General features: G+C 37.2%; 1 protein-coding gene across 7 annotated transcripts in view; it reads left to right on the top strand.

Annotated features, from left to right (window-relative positions):
• Positions 1-15799, top strand: part of Iml1 (GATOR complex protein Iml1) — a 100532-nt gene extending 84733 nt beyond the window's left edge. For 5 of the 7 annotated variants that reach the window (XM_067789848.1, XM_067789849.1, XM_067789847.1 and 2 more), the window contains 9 exons: positions 61-267; positions 1129-1244; positions 1321-1488; positions 1674-1834; positions 1890-2055; positions 8953-9065; positions 11728-11783; positions 15264-15366; positions 15449-15799. In XM_067789848.1, the coding sequence (XP_067645949.1) occupies positions 61-267; positions 1129-1244; positions 1321-1488; positions 1674-1834; positions 1890-2055; positions 8953-9065; positions 11728-11783; positions 15264-15366; positions 15449-15691 (1333 nt within the window). In that variant the 3' untranslated portion in view covers positions 15692-15799. The remainder of the gene's footprint in view (positions 1-60; positions 268-1128; positions 1245-1320; positions 1489-1673; positions 1835-1889; positions 2056-8952; positions 9066-11727; positions 11784-15263; positions 15367-15448) is intronic. The other 2 variants (XM_067789850.1, XM_067789845.1) reach the window with 1 other exon arrangement.
• Positions 15800-18720: the final 2921 nt, after the last annotated feature.

Below are 18720 nucleotides of genomic sequence, written 5' to 3'. Positions count from 1 at the left end.
TACTATTGAAATGATTACTGACAGAAATTTTCTATATTGAACAAAATTTTAATTTAAAAGCTTCGTAATGGATGTTAAATTACGCCCCAATGCCAATTTAAGTGAAATACTTGAAGCCATGAAACATCCTGTAACTGGCATAGCCTTCTTTACTCAAACACCTAGCTTGCCATCCTACACATTTGTTTCCTACGATGTGTTGCTTTGGCTAAAGCATCATTTAGATAGCAGCCGTAATCCTTTAGACGTATTGGAAGCAATGAGAAAGTAAGATACATTTTAGTTTTATCCATGGCGAAACCATGCAATTGTCACATAAATACAAACCTAAATAAAAATTCCATGCACTTGTTTTTGTAATTTGATGGACTAATGTCAAAATCATACTGCGCCGCAAATTGAAGTGTCAAATCATATTAAAAATATACCAATCAGCTGATTTCCGGCTTTCACTGTTTGGTTCCGCCATGGCTTCCCAGTAGCAAAAGAATTCAGAACTGAAAAAGGTAAGCGAGTTGGTAATAGGTTGCGGTGTGAGAAGAGAAACAAATTTCGTTTTAAAATTGTTGTTGTTATTTTGAACAAAAGTATTTAAATCAAAGTATGTGAGTCGGTAAGGTGAACAGCTGATCAATTCATTTACCCAAGTATGTGAGCTGGTAATTCATATACATAATTGACTGGTTAATATCCACGGGTAAGCGAGTTGTTCAGGTATGAATTTCGTAGGACATCGCTGTGTTAAAATTCAGCGATGAGTTCAGCAGTATACCCTCACTTTGGCTATTACCAACTCATTTCCTATCTATTACCTTTTGTTACTGGGTATCTGTTACCTTTTGTTACTGGGTTTGTGTATAAATTCTGAGATAAAGGAAACTTTTGTCGCTGCAACTTGATTAGAGAGATGGCGATGTAGAAGTCGTAGGGATACCAAGATTTGCTTTATAATTGAAAGAAAAACATTTTTCAAAAAGTAAAAAGTGTGTTTAAAAAAAAATTAATTAAAATATCAAATAAATAATTGAATAAAGTTTCTCTCTCTCTGAATAAAGTTTCTCTGCGTAAATTGTATCAGCAACAAAAGTTTCCTAATATAAACATGAAGTGAGATTTTTTAAAATTAAGTATTTTTAATATTCACAGAGAAAAGATGATTTGTCACGCTTCCGGTGATTGGGATAAGCAGGTTATACCGGGATTTTATCTTTATTATATAGCGCAACAAGATAAAAATGCAAAAGGTAAAATACAAAGTCAATTGCCTCAGACTTTCCAGTGAGAAGAAAACTTTTGTGTGATTTGGTTAACTATTTATAGATTATGTTAAACCTCTCTATGATCTAAGTGCATTCGAAAATGAGTGGATGGAAATCGAATTGCAAGGATGTAATCACCTTTGGACTGACGAGACAAGAATACCGAACGTACCGACATTTTTGCGAGATATACCATCGGCGCAGTCATGGGCGGATTATAGTCGAAATCGTGAGTACCTTCATATATGAGACCAAACAAGTTTCTACGGTATTTAAAAGCGAATACAAGGCTTCCCTTCTATATAAGCGTGTATCTTAAAGCTTTTGAACATCTTTTAATAAAATAAAAATCGCTTTTATTGAATCATCATATATTTTATGTATGTATGTTATATATATAAACTCTTATTTTAGGAAAAATATATCGGCATTCACATTTGGAAATCAATGTCAATCACAAAAGTGATCGCATGGAATGGGGCCATGTTAAATATCATACTGTTATGCAGCCAGGATATGCTTTTGAAATTGTCGTTGAATGGGTCACAGCATCTGGGCCCATAGTGTGGGACTTGGTATGAGTTTTCGATAAACGCGCCTTAAGTTTATATATATATTTTTACATATTAGATATGGGGTTGGACAAGAAAAGCGAATCATTGTAATTATGAGTTAATATCCGTTCCCGCTGATCCAATGGCCGAACCGTTTACTGAAAAATCTGATCCGTTACGTGGTCCAATTTTCATACCATTATCGGAGAAATTTTTGAGTGAAAAGGATGTTATGTTTGGTGGTAAGTGATTTGTTTTTAAACGGTTTTATTTAGCTTGACTTGACTGGCTGGTTCGCAAGAATTTTGTAATTGAAATTTAATTAACTTCCCGGTAAGTTACAAGCTTGAAACTTGGATCATAGTTCAGAATCCGATGACAATGCAATAATAAGAAAAAAATCGCCGCTAGGTGGCGTAAGGATCGAGATATTCAAAAAAATCATATTTGTGGTTCGATTTGGCTCATATATAGAACACATAATACATACATGAATAGAAAGCGACATATGGAAAAAATCGCCGTTAGGTGGCGCAAGGCTCGAGATATTCAAAAAAATCGTATTTGTGATCCGATTTGGCTCATATTTGGAACACATAATACATACATAAATAGAAAGCGACCTATGATGTCCGGTAGAAGTGGCGCAGAGTCGAGTAAAGTCTTTGGAAGGATTATGTATTGAAGACTTAGATTGTAACAAATTGTCAGGAAAGAGTTCTTGTAATAATGAGTCACTAACTGAACTAAATAGAATGAGAAATAATAGGGAATTAAATAAAGACTAAAAACTTGAAAATAAAATAATTAAAAAAAATGTTTAAGTTAAACGGTTTTACTGAAAACAATACGTTGATCAGACAATTAAATAAAAGCGTTGGACGCGTCAAATTTCTATTGATAGTCATATATAAGACCAACTGTACCTTAATCAGGTTATGCTAAGCCTCACAATTTTAGACATTTTACGCGCCCAACGCTTTTATTTAATTGTCTGATCAACGCCATAGATTGATGAGGAGTGTGATGACAAGTACCTAGGACCTACCTAATTATTTTCTAGCTTTTAGTATTATATTATTTCATGTAAGTATTGTTTTCAATAAAACCGTTTAACTTAAATATTTTTTTTTAAATTATTTTATTTATTAATTTTTTTGAGCTATCGTGAACAATTAAATTTAAAATTACCAATTGTAGGACCGATACGGAAAATTTCAACAATAGCACATCTTTTAGGCCACCCTGGGTTTAATTTCTAATAAGTTTTGTGATACTCTGAATAATTTAGAAGATATTTAAAAATCAGTTTTGAAATATTTCAAAGATATTTTCATGACTTCTCCGTGATCCGTTCAACTTATTTTTGGAGCCTTTTCGTGCCTTCCTAGAGCTACTTAAGGATCTTTTTGAATTATTTTATTTCAAAGACCTTTTTCCAGTATTGTAAAACTTTTTCGAAATAATTAAAGAACGACTTTCCGTTTCATTTCCGGACCATTTCGAGTTAATTTTTATTTTTGCTTTATTATTCCAAAAAAAAAAGATACCACGTTTTTCCTTTTTTGAAACCAGATTTTTTTTAAACCAGTTACTTTTTTCGAACGGGTTAATAATTTGGTTTTGATAACTTTTATTCAAACCGGTACGTTTTTTGAGACCGGTTAATATTTCTGAGTCGTTTTTTTTTTAATTTTTAATTATTTTTGGCTGGAGCTTTCACTTTATTTATGTAACATTTTTAGTACCAGATCCTTTTTGGAACCGATAATTTATTTTATTTATTTATTTATTACAGCTGAATTAAGCCTAGCTTATATCTATTTACAATGTATATATATATATATATATATAATAATCTTAACTAGACTAACATATAATTCTAACCTAGTTATATCTATGAACTACCGTATGGTGCTGAACTGTGGCAGACCTCCGAATCATGACAACACTATTATGATGCCAGTTATCTCTGGTATGAATGCCGTTTACGAATAAGCACGAAGGCGACATCCGAACAGCGATGCACTGGTATGATCGAGTGATGTGTTGCAGTATGTGCTTCGGCGACTTTTATTGTATTATGCGCACGAGAGCTTGGAAGGGAAATTGTTGGAAGACGCTTCATATCAGAATACTTAGCAGGCATACATGTTTATTGATTCTATGGAAGCCTGCCTATACAGTACTAAATTGGTAGTGTTTTACAATAAATATACAATTTTTTTTTTAATCTATTGGCATTACATGATTTGATATCATTAGGTAGCTCGTTACAGCATTTTAATCCCTTATAATACAAGTTACATTTGTCTGCTTCAGTTTTGTAAGCAGGTAGGTTGAGGTTATTTTTGCTTCGAATATTTACAGAATGCATATCTTTTACATATTTGATGTTGCTACTCTTTAAACACGCAGGCAAATTACCGTCTATTATGTTCTTAATAAATTTCATAGTAAAATAAAAAAGTTGCTGTGTAATGCTTAGACAATTTAGAGCAGAAAGCATGTCTCTGATAGGTGTGTCATAGCGTTTTTTGAGAATGAATCTCATAGCTCGGTTCTGTTGCTTTTGTAGCTTGTATATCTGACTATCTCGCAATATGAAAAATATAGTCGGGCATTAAATAAAATGTGGTTCGATTATTGATCTATAAACCATTACTTTGTATTTCTTATTTAAATATTTGCTGGTTCTCTGTGTAAAATTTTTTTTAGCTGTTTTTCCCACTGTGTAATCAACGTGCTCATTGAAATTGAGTTTATCGTCTATTTTTATTCCCAAATATTTGATGGTGTTGACTTTCTTGATTACTTCGTGGTTAATATTTAAATTTTGCAGGTCACTATTCCGGAAATTTCGTCTGGAAATTACCATAAATTTGGTTTTGTTGACATTCATTTTAAGTCTGTTAACGCATAAACCAATCATAAACACTATTCAGATCTTCTTGTATTTTACTATATATTTCAGTTATATTTTCTCCACTAAGCATCAGTAGTGTATCACCCGCGAAGAGTTTAATATCACAGTACTTTATAGAATTAGTTATATCATTGATATAAATATTGAACAGTATTGGTGCCAGAACCGATCCCTGCGGTAGGCCAACTGGTACCTCTCTTTTCTGGGATAAGGATTTCCCAACTATTGTTCTTTGATTTCTATTAATGAGGAAGTCTTCAAACCATTTTGACTCATTACCAGTGACACCTATGTTGGCTAGTTTTTTATTAGTAGCTTTTGGTCTATCGTCTCAAATGCACGTTTTAAATCAAAAAATATAGCTTACTTACTTACTTAATTGGCGCTTAACCGTCTAAACGGTTATGGCCGTCCAACAAGGCGCGCCAGTCGCTCCTTCGCTCCGCCAACCGGCGCCAATTGGTCACACCAAGGGAGTTTAAATCGTTTTCCACCTGGTCCTTCCAACGGAGTGGGGGCCGCCCTCTACCTCTGCTTCCATAGGCGGGTTCCGATAGAAACACTTTCTTGGCCGGAGCATCATCTTTCATTCGCATAACATGGCCTAGCCAGCGCAGCCGCTGCGTTTTAATTCGCTGGACTATGTTGATGTCTGCGTATAGCTCGTACAGCTCATCATTAAATCTTCTTCGGTACTCGCCATCGCCAACGCGTACAGGTCCATAAATCTTTCGAAGAACTTTTCTCTCGAACACTCCCAAAGCCGCTTCATCTGCTGTTGTCATGGTCCATGCTTCTGCCCCATATAGCAGGACGGGTACGATAAGTGACTTGTAGAGTATGATTTTCGTTCGCCGAGAGAGGACTTTACTTTTCAATTGCCTACCTAGTCCAAAGTAGCATTTATTGGCAAGATTGATTCTTCGCTGGATTTCAGTGCTGATGTTGTTGCTAGTGTTGATGCTGGTTCCCAAATAAACGAAGTCTTTTACTATTTCGAAATTATGGCTGCCAACAGTAGCGTGGTTGCCAAGGCGAATATGCGCTGACTCTTTGCTCGATGACAGCAGGTACTTCGTTTTGTCCTCATTCACCATCAAACCCATCTTTACCGCTTCTTTTTCCAGCTTGGAGTAAGCAGAACTAACAGCGCGGGTGTTTAGGCCGATGATATCAATGTCATCAGCATATACCAGTAATTGCACGCTTTTATAGTATATTGTTCCAGTGCGGTTAAGTTCTGCAGCTAGTATAATTTTCTCCAGCATCAAATTAAAGAAATCGCACGATAGGGGGTCACCCTGTCTGAAACCTCGTTTAGTTTCGAACGGCTCGGAGAGGTCCTTCCCAATTCTGACTGAGCTGATGGTGTTGCTCAACGTCATTTTGCACAGCCGTATAAGTTTTGCGGGGAAACCAAATTCAGACATAGCGGCATATAGACAGCTCCTTTTCGTGCTGTCGAAGGCGGCTTTAAAGTCGACGAAGAGGTGATGTGTGTCGATTCTCTTTTCACGGGTTTTTCCCAAGATTTGGCGCATTGTGAAAATCTGGTCGATGGTAGATTTACCAGGTCTGAAGCCGCACTGATAAGGTCCAATCAGCCGGTTCACGGTGGGCTTCAATCTTTCGCACAATACACTTGAAAGGACCTTATATGCGATATTAAGAAGGCTGATTCCACGATAGTTGGTGCATTTTGCAGTATCCCCCTTCTTGTGGACTGGGCAAAGAACACTTAGATTCCAACCGTCGGGCATGCTTTCGTCCGCCCATATTTTGCTAAGAAGCTGCTGCATGCGCCTTACCAACTTCTCGCCGCCGAACTTGAATAGCTCCGCAGGCAATCCATCAGCGCCCACGGCCTTGTTTTTTTCAATCTGGTTATTGCTATTCTAACTTCGTCATAATCGAGCGGGGGGACATATATTCCATCATCATCGATTGCGGGATCGGGTTCTTTATCTCTGCGCGGTGAATTGCTGCCTCCATTTAGGAGAGCAGAGAAGTGTTCCCTCCATAATCTAAGCACTCTCTGGACATCAGTTACAAGGTCGCCGTTTTCATTCCTACAGGAGTTTGCCCCGGCCTTAAAACCTTCCGTCTGTCGCCGTATTTTTTGGTAGAATTTTCGGGCGTTATTCCTGGTGGCTAGCAGCTCAAGCTCCTCGCACTCACGCCTTTCTGCTTCTGCTTTTTTCTTCCTGAAAAGGCGTCTCGCTTCCCTTTTCAACTCACGATAGCGTTCACACACTCCTCTTGTCGCGCTCGCTTTTAACGTAGCCCTGTAGGCAGCGTCTTTTCTTTCGGTTGCAACGCGGCATTCTTCATCATACCAGTTGTTTTTTCGTGGCCGCCGGTAACCAATTTTTTTCTCGGCGGCAGTATGAAGTGCTTTGGAGATATGCTCCCACTGCTCCTGTATTCCTTCAGGATGAGTTGTGCCCTCAGAGAGCAGGTGTGAGAGTCGAGTTGCGAAATCATTGGCAGTCTGTTGTGATTGAAGCTTTTCGACGTCTAGCTTTCCTTGTGTTTTTTGTTCCTTGTTTTTAGCCGCGTTGAGGCGGGTGCGTATTTTGGCTGCAACGAGATAATGGTCCGAATCGATGTTAGGTCCTCGGATCGTTCGCACATCTAAAACACTGGAGGCATGCCGTCCGTCTATCACAACGTGATCGATCTGATTGCGAGTATTTCGATCAGGAGACAGCCATGTAGCTTGATGTATCTTTTTATGCATGAACCTCGTGCTTGATATGACCATGTTTCGAGCACCGGCAAAGTCAATCAGCCTCAGTCCGTTAGGAGAAGTTTCATTGTGTAGGCTGAAATTTCCGACTGTAGGGCCAAAAACACCTTCTTTGCCCACCCTGGCGTTAAAGTCGCCAAGCACGACTTTTATATCATGACGGGGGCAGCGCTCGTATGTGCGTTCTAATTGTTCATAAAAAGTGTCTTTCACCTCATCGTCTTTCGTCTCATCGTCTTTCGTCTTTTCGTCTTTCGTCTTTCTCCTCTAAAATATAGCTATTATATGTTTATTCCTGCTTAGGTCTTCTTTCCAGTTCGCTATAACTTAATTCAAAGCACTTTCACAGGAATGCTTCTTTTTGAGACCAAGCACTTTTTTGTAACTAGTTCCTTTTTTGGAAGCGGTTATTCTTCGAAACCAAAACAATCATTTTTTGAAACCAGATACAAAGTTGATGCCAGTTACTTTTTTGGAACCAGTTACTTTTTCAGAAACGATTATTCTTTAAGGAACAGTGACTTTTGTAAATCGGCTTCTGTTTTTAGGAACATTTCCTTTTTTAGAACCGTTTAAATAAATAAATAAATGTAAGGTACAATAACCTCCGAAAAGATTTTTGGCCGAGCTTCTCTTCCAATTTGCGTAGTTCTCCTTTTAATTTTTCCTAAGAATTGGTAGGACACACCCTACTTGTTTTATGCCGACTACTCTTGAAATCGGTTACTGTTTTAAAACTGTTACTATTTCATTCGTATTTTACTTCAATATAAAATTAAAAATTGTATTTATAACCAACACTTTAAAATGTCAAAGAACTGTCAGCCAGGCATGCTTAACGAACGAAACGATATCATTTCGTTACGATAATCAACGCTAATAAACGAAACGAAGTCACTTCGTTTCGTTTATTAACGTTAAGATCGTCAAATTAACGTTAATTTGTCGTTCTTAACGTTAATAAACGAAACGAAGTCATTTCGTTTCGTTTATTAGCGTTGATTATCGTAACGAAATGATATCGTTTCGTTCGTTAAGCATGCCTGCTGTCAGCCAAGCCGAATAAACACGTTGAGCGAAAAAATGTATGCACAGTAATTTGTAAGTTGTAAAATCCCAACCGTTGTGTGGGCCAAAAATTCTGCACTGTACGTTCAGAAAGTTATCACTCAACTATTGACCAATAGTCGTGTTCCCTGAAAGCGCTCATTGTGATTTTTTGGGTTGATCGCTGTTTTGATCTAGGTGTGCGATTTTTTCATGGGTCAGTAAAATTGTGCTACAATTTACTGAAACAGCATGTCCGGTAATGCTGCTTATAAACCAGATAATTTGAACTGGTAATAAAAATAAAATGGTATTACTATCTTACTGATAGTATTTATATATTCACTTTATACTACATTATGCCCACATATGATCTTTTACCCGCAGAAACTAAATTCGCAATTCATTGCTTTTCAGAATTCGCCGAGGAGAGCAGAGCTGATCGCATGTTATTATTTCAAGAAGCAATTTTAGCAAGGTTTGGTTTCTTGCCATGTGTAATAGAGAAAAAGTTTTCCTTTAACAAAGATGTAAGTTTAACGTGCAAATTTATTGAGTGAGCTAATTGGAAGGTCGACCTCTAACTCGATCTCTGATTTGTTATTACCATATTTTTCTCAACACTTTACATTTCATTTTAGCATTTGGTTGAACTTGGCTCCATTTCAGCTTTCACTTTTGAAGCAAAAGCTTTCACACCCCTATACCCCCTCAAAAACACATTAGTGGACCTAACGTCAGACGCAACATCTACCTCCACGAAAATATTTCCAAGGTGTAAATGTTAGCCGTTTTGAATTAAATTCAACATCTTACGATTTGTCAGCGAAATGAGACTATGTGAACATTTTGAAAAGCTTGAGATAATATTTTTTATAATAACAAGTAAGGAAGGCTAAGTTCGGGTGTAACCGAACATTACATACTCAGCTGAGAGACAAAATAAGGGAAAATCACCATGTAGGAAAATGAACATAGGGTAACCCTGGAATGTATTTTTATGACATGGGTATCAAATGGAAGGTATTAAAGAGTATTTTAGAAGGGAGTGGGCCATAGTTCTATAGGTGGACGCCATTTCGACATATAGCCATAGAAGTGGACCAGGGGTTACTCTAGAATGTGTTTGTGCGATATGGGAATCAAATGAAAGATGTTAATAAAGGTTTTAAAAGGGAGTGGCCCTTAGTTGTACATGTGAAGGCGTTTTCGAGATATCGACCAAAATGTGGACCAGGGGTGACTCTAGAATTTGTTTGTACGACATGGGTATCAAATGAAAGATGTTAATAATGGTTTTAAAAGGGAGTGGCCCTTAGTTGTACATGTGAAGGCGTTTTCGAGATATCGACCAAAATGTGGACCAGGGCGACCACGAACAATATTCCTGCCATGATTCCATGGGCTATTAATTTCGTCCTACAGAACTTTTTTATTTTCTTCTACTTAATACGGTAGGTGTCTCACCCAGTTTACAAAGTTTTTTCTAAAGTTTTTTTATTTTATTTTGCGTCAAAAAACCAGTCCAATCTATATGTTTCGTTCCTTTTTTCGTATTTGGTATAGAATTATGGCATTTTTTTAATTTTTCGAAATTCTCGATATCGAAAAAGTGGGCGTGGTCATAGTCGGAGTTCGCCCATTTTTAATACCGAGATAAAGTGAGTTCAGATAAGTACGTAAACTAAGTTTAGTAAAGATATGTCGATTTTTGCTCAAGTTATCGTGCTCAAGTTACCGTTAACGGCCGAGCGGAAGGTCGACTGTGTATAAAAACTGGGTGTGGCTTCAACCGATTTCGCCCATTTTCACAGAAAACAGTTACCGTCATAGAAGCTATACCCTTATCAAATTTCACAAGGATTGGTAAATTTTTGTTCGATTTATGGCATTAAAATGTTCTAGACAAATTAAATGAAAAAGGGGGAGCCACGCCCATTTTGAAATTTTCTTTTATTTTTGTATTTTGTTGCACCATATCATTACTGGAGTTGAATGTTGCCATAATTTACTTATATACTGTAAAGATATTAAATTTTTTGTTAAAATTTTACTTAAAAAAAATTTTTTTTAAGTGGACGTGCTCGTCACCGATTTTGCTAATTTTTATTTAGAACACATATAGTAATAGGAGTAACGTTCCTGCCAAATTTCATCATGACATCTTCAACGACTGCCAAAATACAGCTTGCAGAATTTTTAAATTACCTTCTTTTAAAAGTGGGCGGTGCCACCCCCATTGTCCAACATTTTACTAATTTTCTATTCTACGTCATAAGGTCAACGCACCTACAAAGTTTCATCGCTTTATCCGTTTTTGGTAACGAATTATCACACTTCTTCGGTTTTTCGATATTTTCGATATCGAAAAAAGGGGGGCGTGTTAAAGTCCTATTTCGTTCATTTTAAATAGCGATCTGAGATGAGTGCCCAGGAACGTATGTACATACCAAATTTCATTAATATACTTTAAAATTTACTCAAGTTATCGTGTTTGCGGACAGACGGACGGACGGACGGACATGGCTAAATGAACTTCTTTTTTCGCCCAGATCATTTTGATATATAGAAGCCTTTATCTATCTCGATTAGTTTATGCCGTTACGGGGTACCGTTATGCGAACACAATTAATATACTCTGTGAGCTCTGCTCAGCTGAGTATAAAAACGTGCGAAGATTGATATCAGATCAAAAATCATTAAGCGAATGTTTTTGAACATATCAGCGGTGCGGTGTTTTAAACCTACTTAAGAAATGGGAGGTTGCAACCGTTTTGCGATATATTAATATGTGCCGCTGGCGGGAAAAGGCTCCTAACTCGAACGTTGTTGATTTCACGGCGAGCAGGTATAGTGTGTCGTCTACGCTAGTTTTCGCATAATGGCCAATTTACGGCACAATTACTGTTGACTTGACTGCTCATAACTGAAAAAGAAATTTCTAGAACGCACTTTCATTTGCGATAAATCGCAAAAAAATATATTTTTTCTTCTAGTTAGGGTTCTTATCTCGCGGAGTGTGAAATAAGGTGCTTTGCTGCTTATTTGAAATGAGAGTCGTAGTTAAGCCAAATGTAAAAGAAATACTTCAGCCATTTTCGCATTTAAGACAACAGCTGTGATAGAGGAACTTCCATACAGCTATCGATTTTAAAATGGAGTAGTACCTTTAAATATAATTTTTGTTCATAGGTTCCTAAGGAGTACCAATATGTACATTGTTCTGGGCACATGTTTGTATTAATTCGGTAACTATGATGCTTTCAAAATACCATATATGTAATACACCTATATTGCTAATAGAAAATCCTCGCAATTTGTTTTGAATTCGAAATCAAAACAAGCCTATACAATTTTTGTGATGGTAGCAGCATAATAGGTCCGACACATAAGCAATTTTTCATATAGATGAGTTTAACACATGATTATGCATTATGAGTAGATTGCATGTATTTTTATATAGAATGGTAGAATGAGCGACACTGGCACAATATGTTATTGAAAAGAAGCCAACTCCCCAATTTTGTTCCAAGCAAATCATAAGAAGAAGAATTTGACATTTGCTTTGGCTAAGAGTGTTGGCACACTTTGCAAGTGAAATTATTTTTCCCACTGGTTGGTAAATTTTCTAACATTTTTCACAATTAAGAACGGCAATATAACAATCGAATACGACACAAAATATGTTAGCAAGTATTTTTGCTGTATAGGGAGAATGTTTACAACAGTGCTTCGCGAAATTTTGTATGTGAATGGGCAAGGCGTAATAACCTTCAATTGCCAAGTCTGAAGTTCCTTCATATTTACAAACGCAACATCTTGGTTGATTGTGGCGATGTTATTGGAATGCATAAGCTTGTGTTAAACGCATCTATATGAAAAATGGCATTGTACCGCGGCCTTAACAAGCCGACCTAATAAAACCGCACTGCGTTTTTTTAGCGCACGTAAACAACCGGCGTTTTTTGCCCTAACCGAAATAGGTATGCGTGCGGGCGTAAAGTGCCAATTAATGGTGACTTATAATCATAACCAGAAAAAACGGCTGATCGAACCTACCTTATGGAAATCAATGTAATCTATTAATGGTGCCATACCATAACCAACCAATTGCTTTTTGGTTTCTCACCATATCCATAACCTAAAAATATTTGAGTTGGTGAATTTAATAACTTTTTGTAGATTTTATTCTTTGTTTTGGATACGTTATGACTAAGAGACTTATTTTTTGTGGAATATGTTTGTAATTTTTTGCGTTTCTTCATTTTTATGAAATTTTTACGATTTTTAGGTTAAGGCACCATTAATCGATCACATTGGAGATGGTTATGGATATGGGTATGGTTACGACTATGGCGTTAGTGTTAAGGAAGCTTAATTTGACCTTAACTGAGCTGTCATATCTGTATAAATATTAAGCGTCAGCTGGCAGTAAACGTCAAATGTAAATGTCACGCAGAACAAAAATTGGAGATCGAGTTAGGCAAGATGCACACAAGGCGTAGCTTCATAGACGCGTACAAGATATTTCATATAGCTACAATTTCTCTACGCCTCAAGAGCTGCACACGAAGCTACATTGGAGCGTCGCTACAAAAAGCAAACAATTATTGAAAAAAAAATAAGAAATTAAATTTCTTTAGGTATATCCGTCCCCGAAACCAAAGGAAAATAGGTATTAAAAGTTGCTTGCATCCTCGTGCCTTTGTAAATTATGAAAGGCAACTTTACACCACCGCGGACTAGAGAAAAAAGTGATTTCTAGTTTCCAACACTTTTAGCCTTTTTATCACTTCAACAATGTCTAATCAAGCTTTTGTGGTGTTGAATACTCTTTCGCTTTGGTAATATACCTTTCACGCACTTTTATTAACTAAAATAACATTTTCTAACTAATTACGCAAATTTGCATACAAAACAATGTAAAGAAACATCTCGTTCTTCCTTGTCAACGACCAACATTGCTGTACGCTTAGCTACATGAAGCTTTCATGCAGCTTACGCCTCGTGTGCAGCTCTCCCTTCAAGTACATGTGTTCGACATCAAAACGTACAGATTTCGCCTGCAGCATCTTATATGCGTCTATGACGCGTAGCCTCGTGTGCACCTTGCCTTATGTTTTCACGCAGCAAATTCAATTTCGGTTGCTCTCATTCAAGTTGTACATATGTGCATGAGAAATTTTTGACAGAAAATGACTTCCGTGCGTTTATAGCTATCATCCGGTGGCAAAATCCTGAGCCAGATAAATAATTTTGCATGTAAATGCAACAACAACGATTTGAGCCAGATAAATCCAGATAGAAGTCTGGTTCAATTTGTGAGCCAGATAATTTGTTAATTACTTCTTTTTAGGTTGGCAACGCGGTCTTTAATATACCTACTTTCTCAAAAATAGATGTCGCTGCTTAGCCTTTCGCTATATGTGTTAAATGAAAAACAGGGGCGACATCTGCCTATCACATTTCACGTGTGCGAAAATTTCACGACATCTGCTTCCCAAGTCTCTCAATGATCCAGAGCATTCCCGTGAGAATTGAGCGTGAGCCGGAGCTGTAAAACTCACTGAAAGACGGCATACATATATTAAGCCACCATTACTGATACTTAGCATAGACTTGACTTGACTTGGCGTTAACTTGGCAGCTTAGCCACGATTATACTCCACTTGGCGCATACAACCTGGCATCATAATCAGCGTTGAAATTTATTTTTAAATAAATGTCAAAATGAAATGGAAACAAACAAATGGCATCTCAAAATGTAAACGTCACTTAGAACTTACATAGAAAATCAAAATTCAACAGACTTCTAATGCGGCAGTTACCCACCGACGTGTGCCGTACGTACGGACGTTTGTCGTACGAAGCACGTTTGACCGATCTCTCAAGCCCGTAGGAATCAATGTGTGCGTCTGTGTACATGTGCATAACATATTTGTGTGTGTATTGTTTACAAATGAGCACTGTTGCCATTGATCATTTTGCATGTATGCTTATGGAAACATCAACTTTTTCCAATTTAATTTTTGATATTGTAAAAGGCCGGAATAAATATTAAATAAGTATAAATATATTACATATTTATAATCTGCACTTTTACATAATTATTTCGAATTATTTTCACAATTTTTCAAACTTTAATTAGGTGTTTTTGCATAAAATTGCAAACGGTCAAAAATTAGCGCACAAAATTCTACTAGGCAACTCTGTCTAGTGAGAGATCGATCAGCTGGCACGTTCTTACGGAAAAAATCAAAATTGTTTTGATTTCTACGTTCCGTGCTACGTACGTACGGGCGTTGCACGTCGGTGAGTTTTCGTTTACATTGCACACTCATAAGATAGGTCGTGTCAGCTGACACGTTTTTGGTACGTACGTTCGTGAGTAACTGCCGCATAAGTCAAGTTAAGTTTTGAGTAATCAGTAACATGCAATGTTCATTTAACAGAACTGTAAGTGACAGTTGGCAAGCCAAGTCAAGTCTATGCTAAGTATCAGTAATGGAGCCTTTAGGTTGAGCAGTAAGTGTGACAAGAAAAAATTAAAATTTAGGTACATTCGATTATTGTATACAAAAACAAAAACGTTTAAACATTAATATACCGGCACTCTGATGTTTGGAAATGTACCTAGCCTTTTGTAGCAATATAGGAGTATTACATGTTTGTATGCAAAACACTTATTTCGAATAAAAAATTAATATTTAAATTACTTCTTATTTCAGTTGTTCAAAAAACAATTATCAAATTGAATCTCCAAGTCGACAGGAAGCCAATGTTACACGCTGTGTCTATGGCCATACAAATAATACCAATGTGCCAAAAAAGGTATTAAATTAAGAAATACATGCAATATTAATTTCTGTACTACTTTTTAACTTTGTATTTATTCTCTCTCTAACATATCTAGGTTGGATTTTTATGGGCCTGGAATCATATGATACCAAATAAGAAATGGAAATCATTAATTATTAAAAACTCACCAGATGGTGAACTTTTCCAATTAAAAATGTTAAAAGACTTTCGTGATTTTTGTTCCGATACTGATGAACGTTTGACAAAATTTTGGGAAGTATGCCAAGAGTTGAAACGTAAATCGCTGAATTTGGAAAACAGTAATACAAATAACCACAATGAAGTAAAAGTTAAATAGTTGTTAGCTTAAATGTGTGTGAATGAGAGAGTGCGTTGAATATTTTTAAGTATCTAACGTAAATTTTTTGTACCGTTGGAATAGCAATAAAACTACATTTACAAATTGTTTAATGAGCGTTGAATGTTTTAACAAAAAATCCCTGCATGCAAAGAACTATGGCTGTCGACTAATAGTCCTTCGTTAGTTCAGCAGTTTGTTTCCATACGATAAGTGCTGTTATTATACAAAAATACCAATTAAAAAGTCTTCACCCACCGCCAAGTAATGCCGTTAATGGTAGTGAGCAAGCTTTTCGCCGCGATCGGAAGTCCTAGGAATCCAGAAAATACATACGATAACTACATCAAATACTTGCGAACTTTAACACAGGGATGGGCAAGCGATGAGGTTTTGGGATGTTGTAACACCGCCAACGGCTTAAGGTTGACTCACTTTGCCACAGCTCAAACAGTTGTTGTTGTAGCGATAAGGTTACACCCCGTAGGCTTTGGGGAGTGTAATCGATGTGATGGTCCTTTGCCGGATACAGATCCGGCACGCTCCGGTAACACAGTACCATTAAGGTGCTAGTCCGACCATCTCGGGAACGATTTATATGGCCACACTAAACCTTCAGGCCATCCCTTCCTCCCCACCCGCAAGTTCCATGAGCAGCTTGGGGTCGCCAGAGCCTCGTCTGTTAGTGAAACAGGATTCGCCACGGATAGGTGAGGTTGACAATTGGGTTTGGAGAAGCTATATATTGCGCTGGCAACCTGAAAGGGTTGCGCTACACAGCCCCTTGAATGTGGTATTTTAGTCGCCTCTTACGACAGGCATGCCTACCGCGGGTATATTCTGACCCCCTAACCAGCTGGGGGAGCTCAAATAGTGCTCATTGCCAGCACCTGTTGCAGCATAAAAAGATACACCAAGTCACTTGATTTCTCCTGAACGAAAAACATGACAACAAATCAATCAAGTCGTTTTAGATGGCGGATCCAAAAATCAACTCGAACCATTGTGTGGGATGGCCCTTGTAGTATTCCAGAGAAGTTTTTCGTAATATTTATGGTCCTGTCCGAGGTAGCAACGGTGTGTATCGGAACACGCTGGCCTTCGATGGTTGTGTCATGCTATGCAAATGACAGAGGATTATCGGGTTCAGAAATTTTTTCTATATTTGGAAGCAGAGAAGGTAGAGACATCCACGAGTTGGAAAGGACTTGTTGAAAAAGAATTCATATCGCTTGGTGCATCCAATTGGCGTTACTTTGTATGCAACGGCAAAAATCGTCCTGGTGGCTAGGCGCCAATTAATGATGATAAATACATAGTTCTGTTGAAGCTTTTTGGACAGAAAGCTCTGGGCAATTCAAACATCCATATCTTACTTTAGCAAAGATTTAATGTCAGATGGTGCTGGTATCGCTCGATCTGCTTTTCTCCTTTAAAATACGTGCAATTTACTCCCCAGCGGGTAAGGGGGCTTAAAATATACCAGCGGCAGATATGCCCGTCGTAAGAGGCGACTAGCGCCAAAGAGGATAAATATAATAAGAGCCGTCACTCGTTATTTTTTAGGCATTTACTCGATGTAAACTATGAGGTAGTCGCTACTTTTTTTTGGGCGAGATGTTTATAAATGTCTTGTATACATTTTCATGGGGTATTTGTGTTTATTTTTCCGACTGTATTTAATTAATTATTTAATTCTCTTTCCAAAAAACACAGTTAAAAAAAAATGATAAAAGCTTTAATATAAATAAAACTATTGTTTTAATAACAAAAAACACGCCATATATATTATGTATACATTAATTGGCAAGGATTATCTCACTTTAAAATTTGAATTAAATAATCTAAGGTTTTTTTTTTGAAACTGAGTCGAGAACTGTGCGTGTGAATGTGCGAATTTTCACCGATCAGCTGTTAGTTGCGCTACTTGGTAAAATTTACAATGAGCGCAACCCCATGATGGAATTACCATGAATTCCACCATGACGCAACCCTTTCAAGGGATTGGCAGCATTATTTGTTCTTAACCCCCTTACACATACATATATCTGTATACATTTGAAAGAGGTTTCCAAATAAAATAAAATTTTCTATAGAAATTTTCAAATTCGGCAACTTTAACGACTTTTAAACTATAAATTTAAAATTTGTATATTTGTGATCAAGAGAACTACCTCTTATATTTTATATCAAGTTCGACCCGCGGGTGCCCAGATCGCAGCTAATGATCGTATATTATTATTCGGCCCCAGGTGCTTTATCGGAATATAATTAGCCAATTCACAAGACCGTCTTATTCATGTAAAAGTTTAAGATTTTAAGGGCCAATTAAACTTCCTTAACTCTAACGCCATAGTCGTAACCTTACCCATATCCATAACCATCTCCAATGTGATTGATAAATGGTGCCTTGTTATGGACTCGCATTTTTGGCGGAAGCAGTAAGGAAGGCGGTCGGCATGATGTGGTGGTGTACATTGGCTAGTCATTGTCGGCTGGGGCGGGTCCTTGCCAACCTTACTGTTCCTGCGCCATAATCAGAAAAAAAGGTCATATCATGCCTTTAAAAAAACTGACAAAATCGCAGGACTAATTCAAAACGCTCAAATGGACTAAAACAACATCCGGTCGAACCGGATGTCACGGACAGACCGTTAAAACATTAAAAATTTAAACTCAAAATTCTAAAAAAAAATCTAACGCAACAAAAATTACCGAAACGGACATGACCGGTTACTAACTCTAAAATCAAAATTCAAAAAAAAAAACTGCTGAAAAATAAAATTGCAAAAAAAATCTGAAAATTAAAATAAAAAAGAAAAGGGCCGAATATAACTTGGGGGCGCCGCAGGTGTTGTTGCGACGCCCGGTGCATATTCCCACCCTCAATAACCATGGCCACTGACGCACTTGATTTTCAGTGGCCCCTTACCTGCTTTACCCTATGCCTTCTAAATAAAGGGCGTTCGTTGTATTACGCTGCAGCGTACTGCTGGCCCTGGAGGCGGAGATGGTGCCGGACGCTGTTC

Source organism: Eurosta solidaginis, chromosome 5, assembly GCF_040869045.1.
Source record: "Eurosta solidaginis isolate ZX-2024a chromosome 5, ASM4086904v1, whole genome shotgun sequence".
NCBI lineage: Eukaryota > Metazoa > Arthropoda > Insecta > Diptera > Tephritidae > Eurosta > Eurosta solidaginis.
This window is presented reverse-complemented; position numbering and strand designations above follow the sequence as displayed.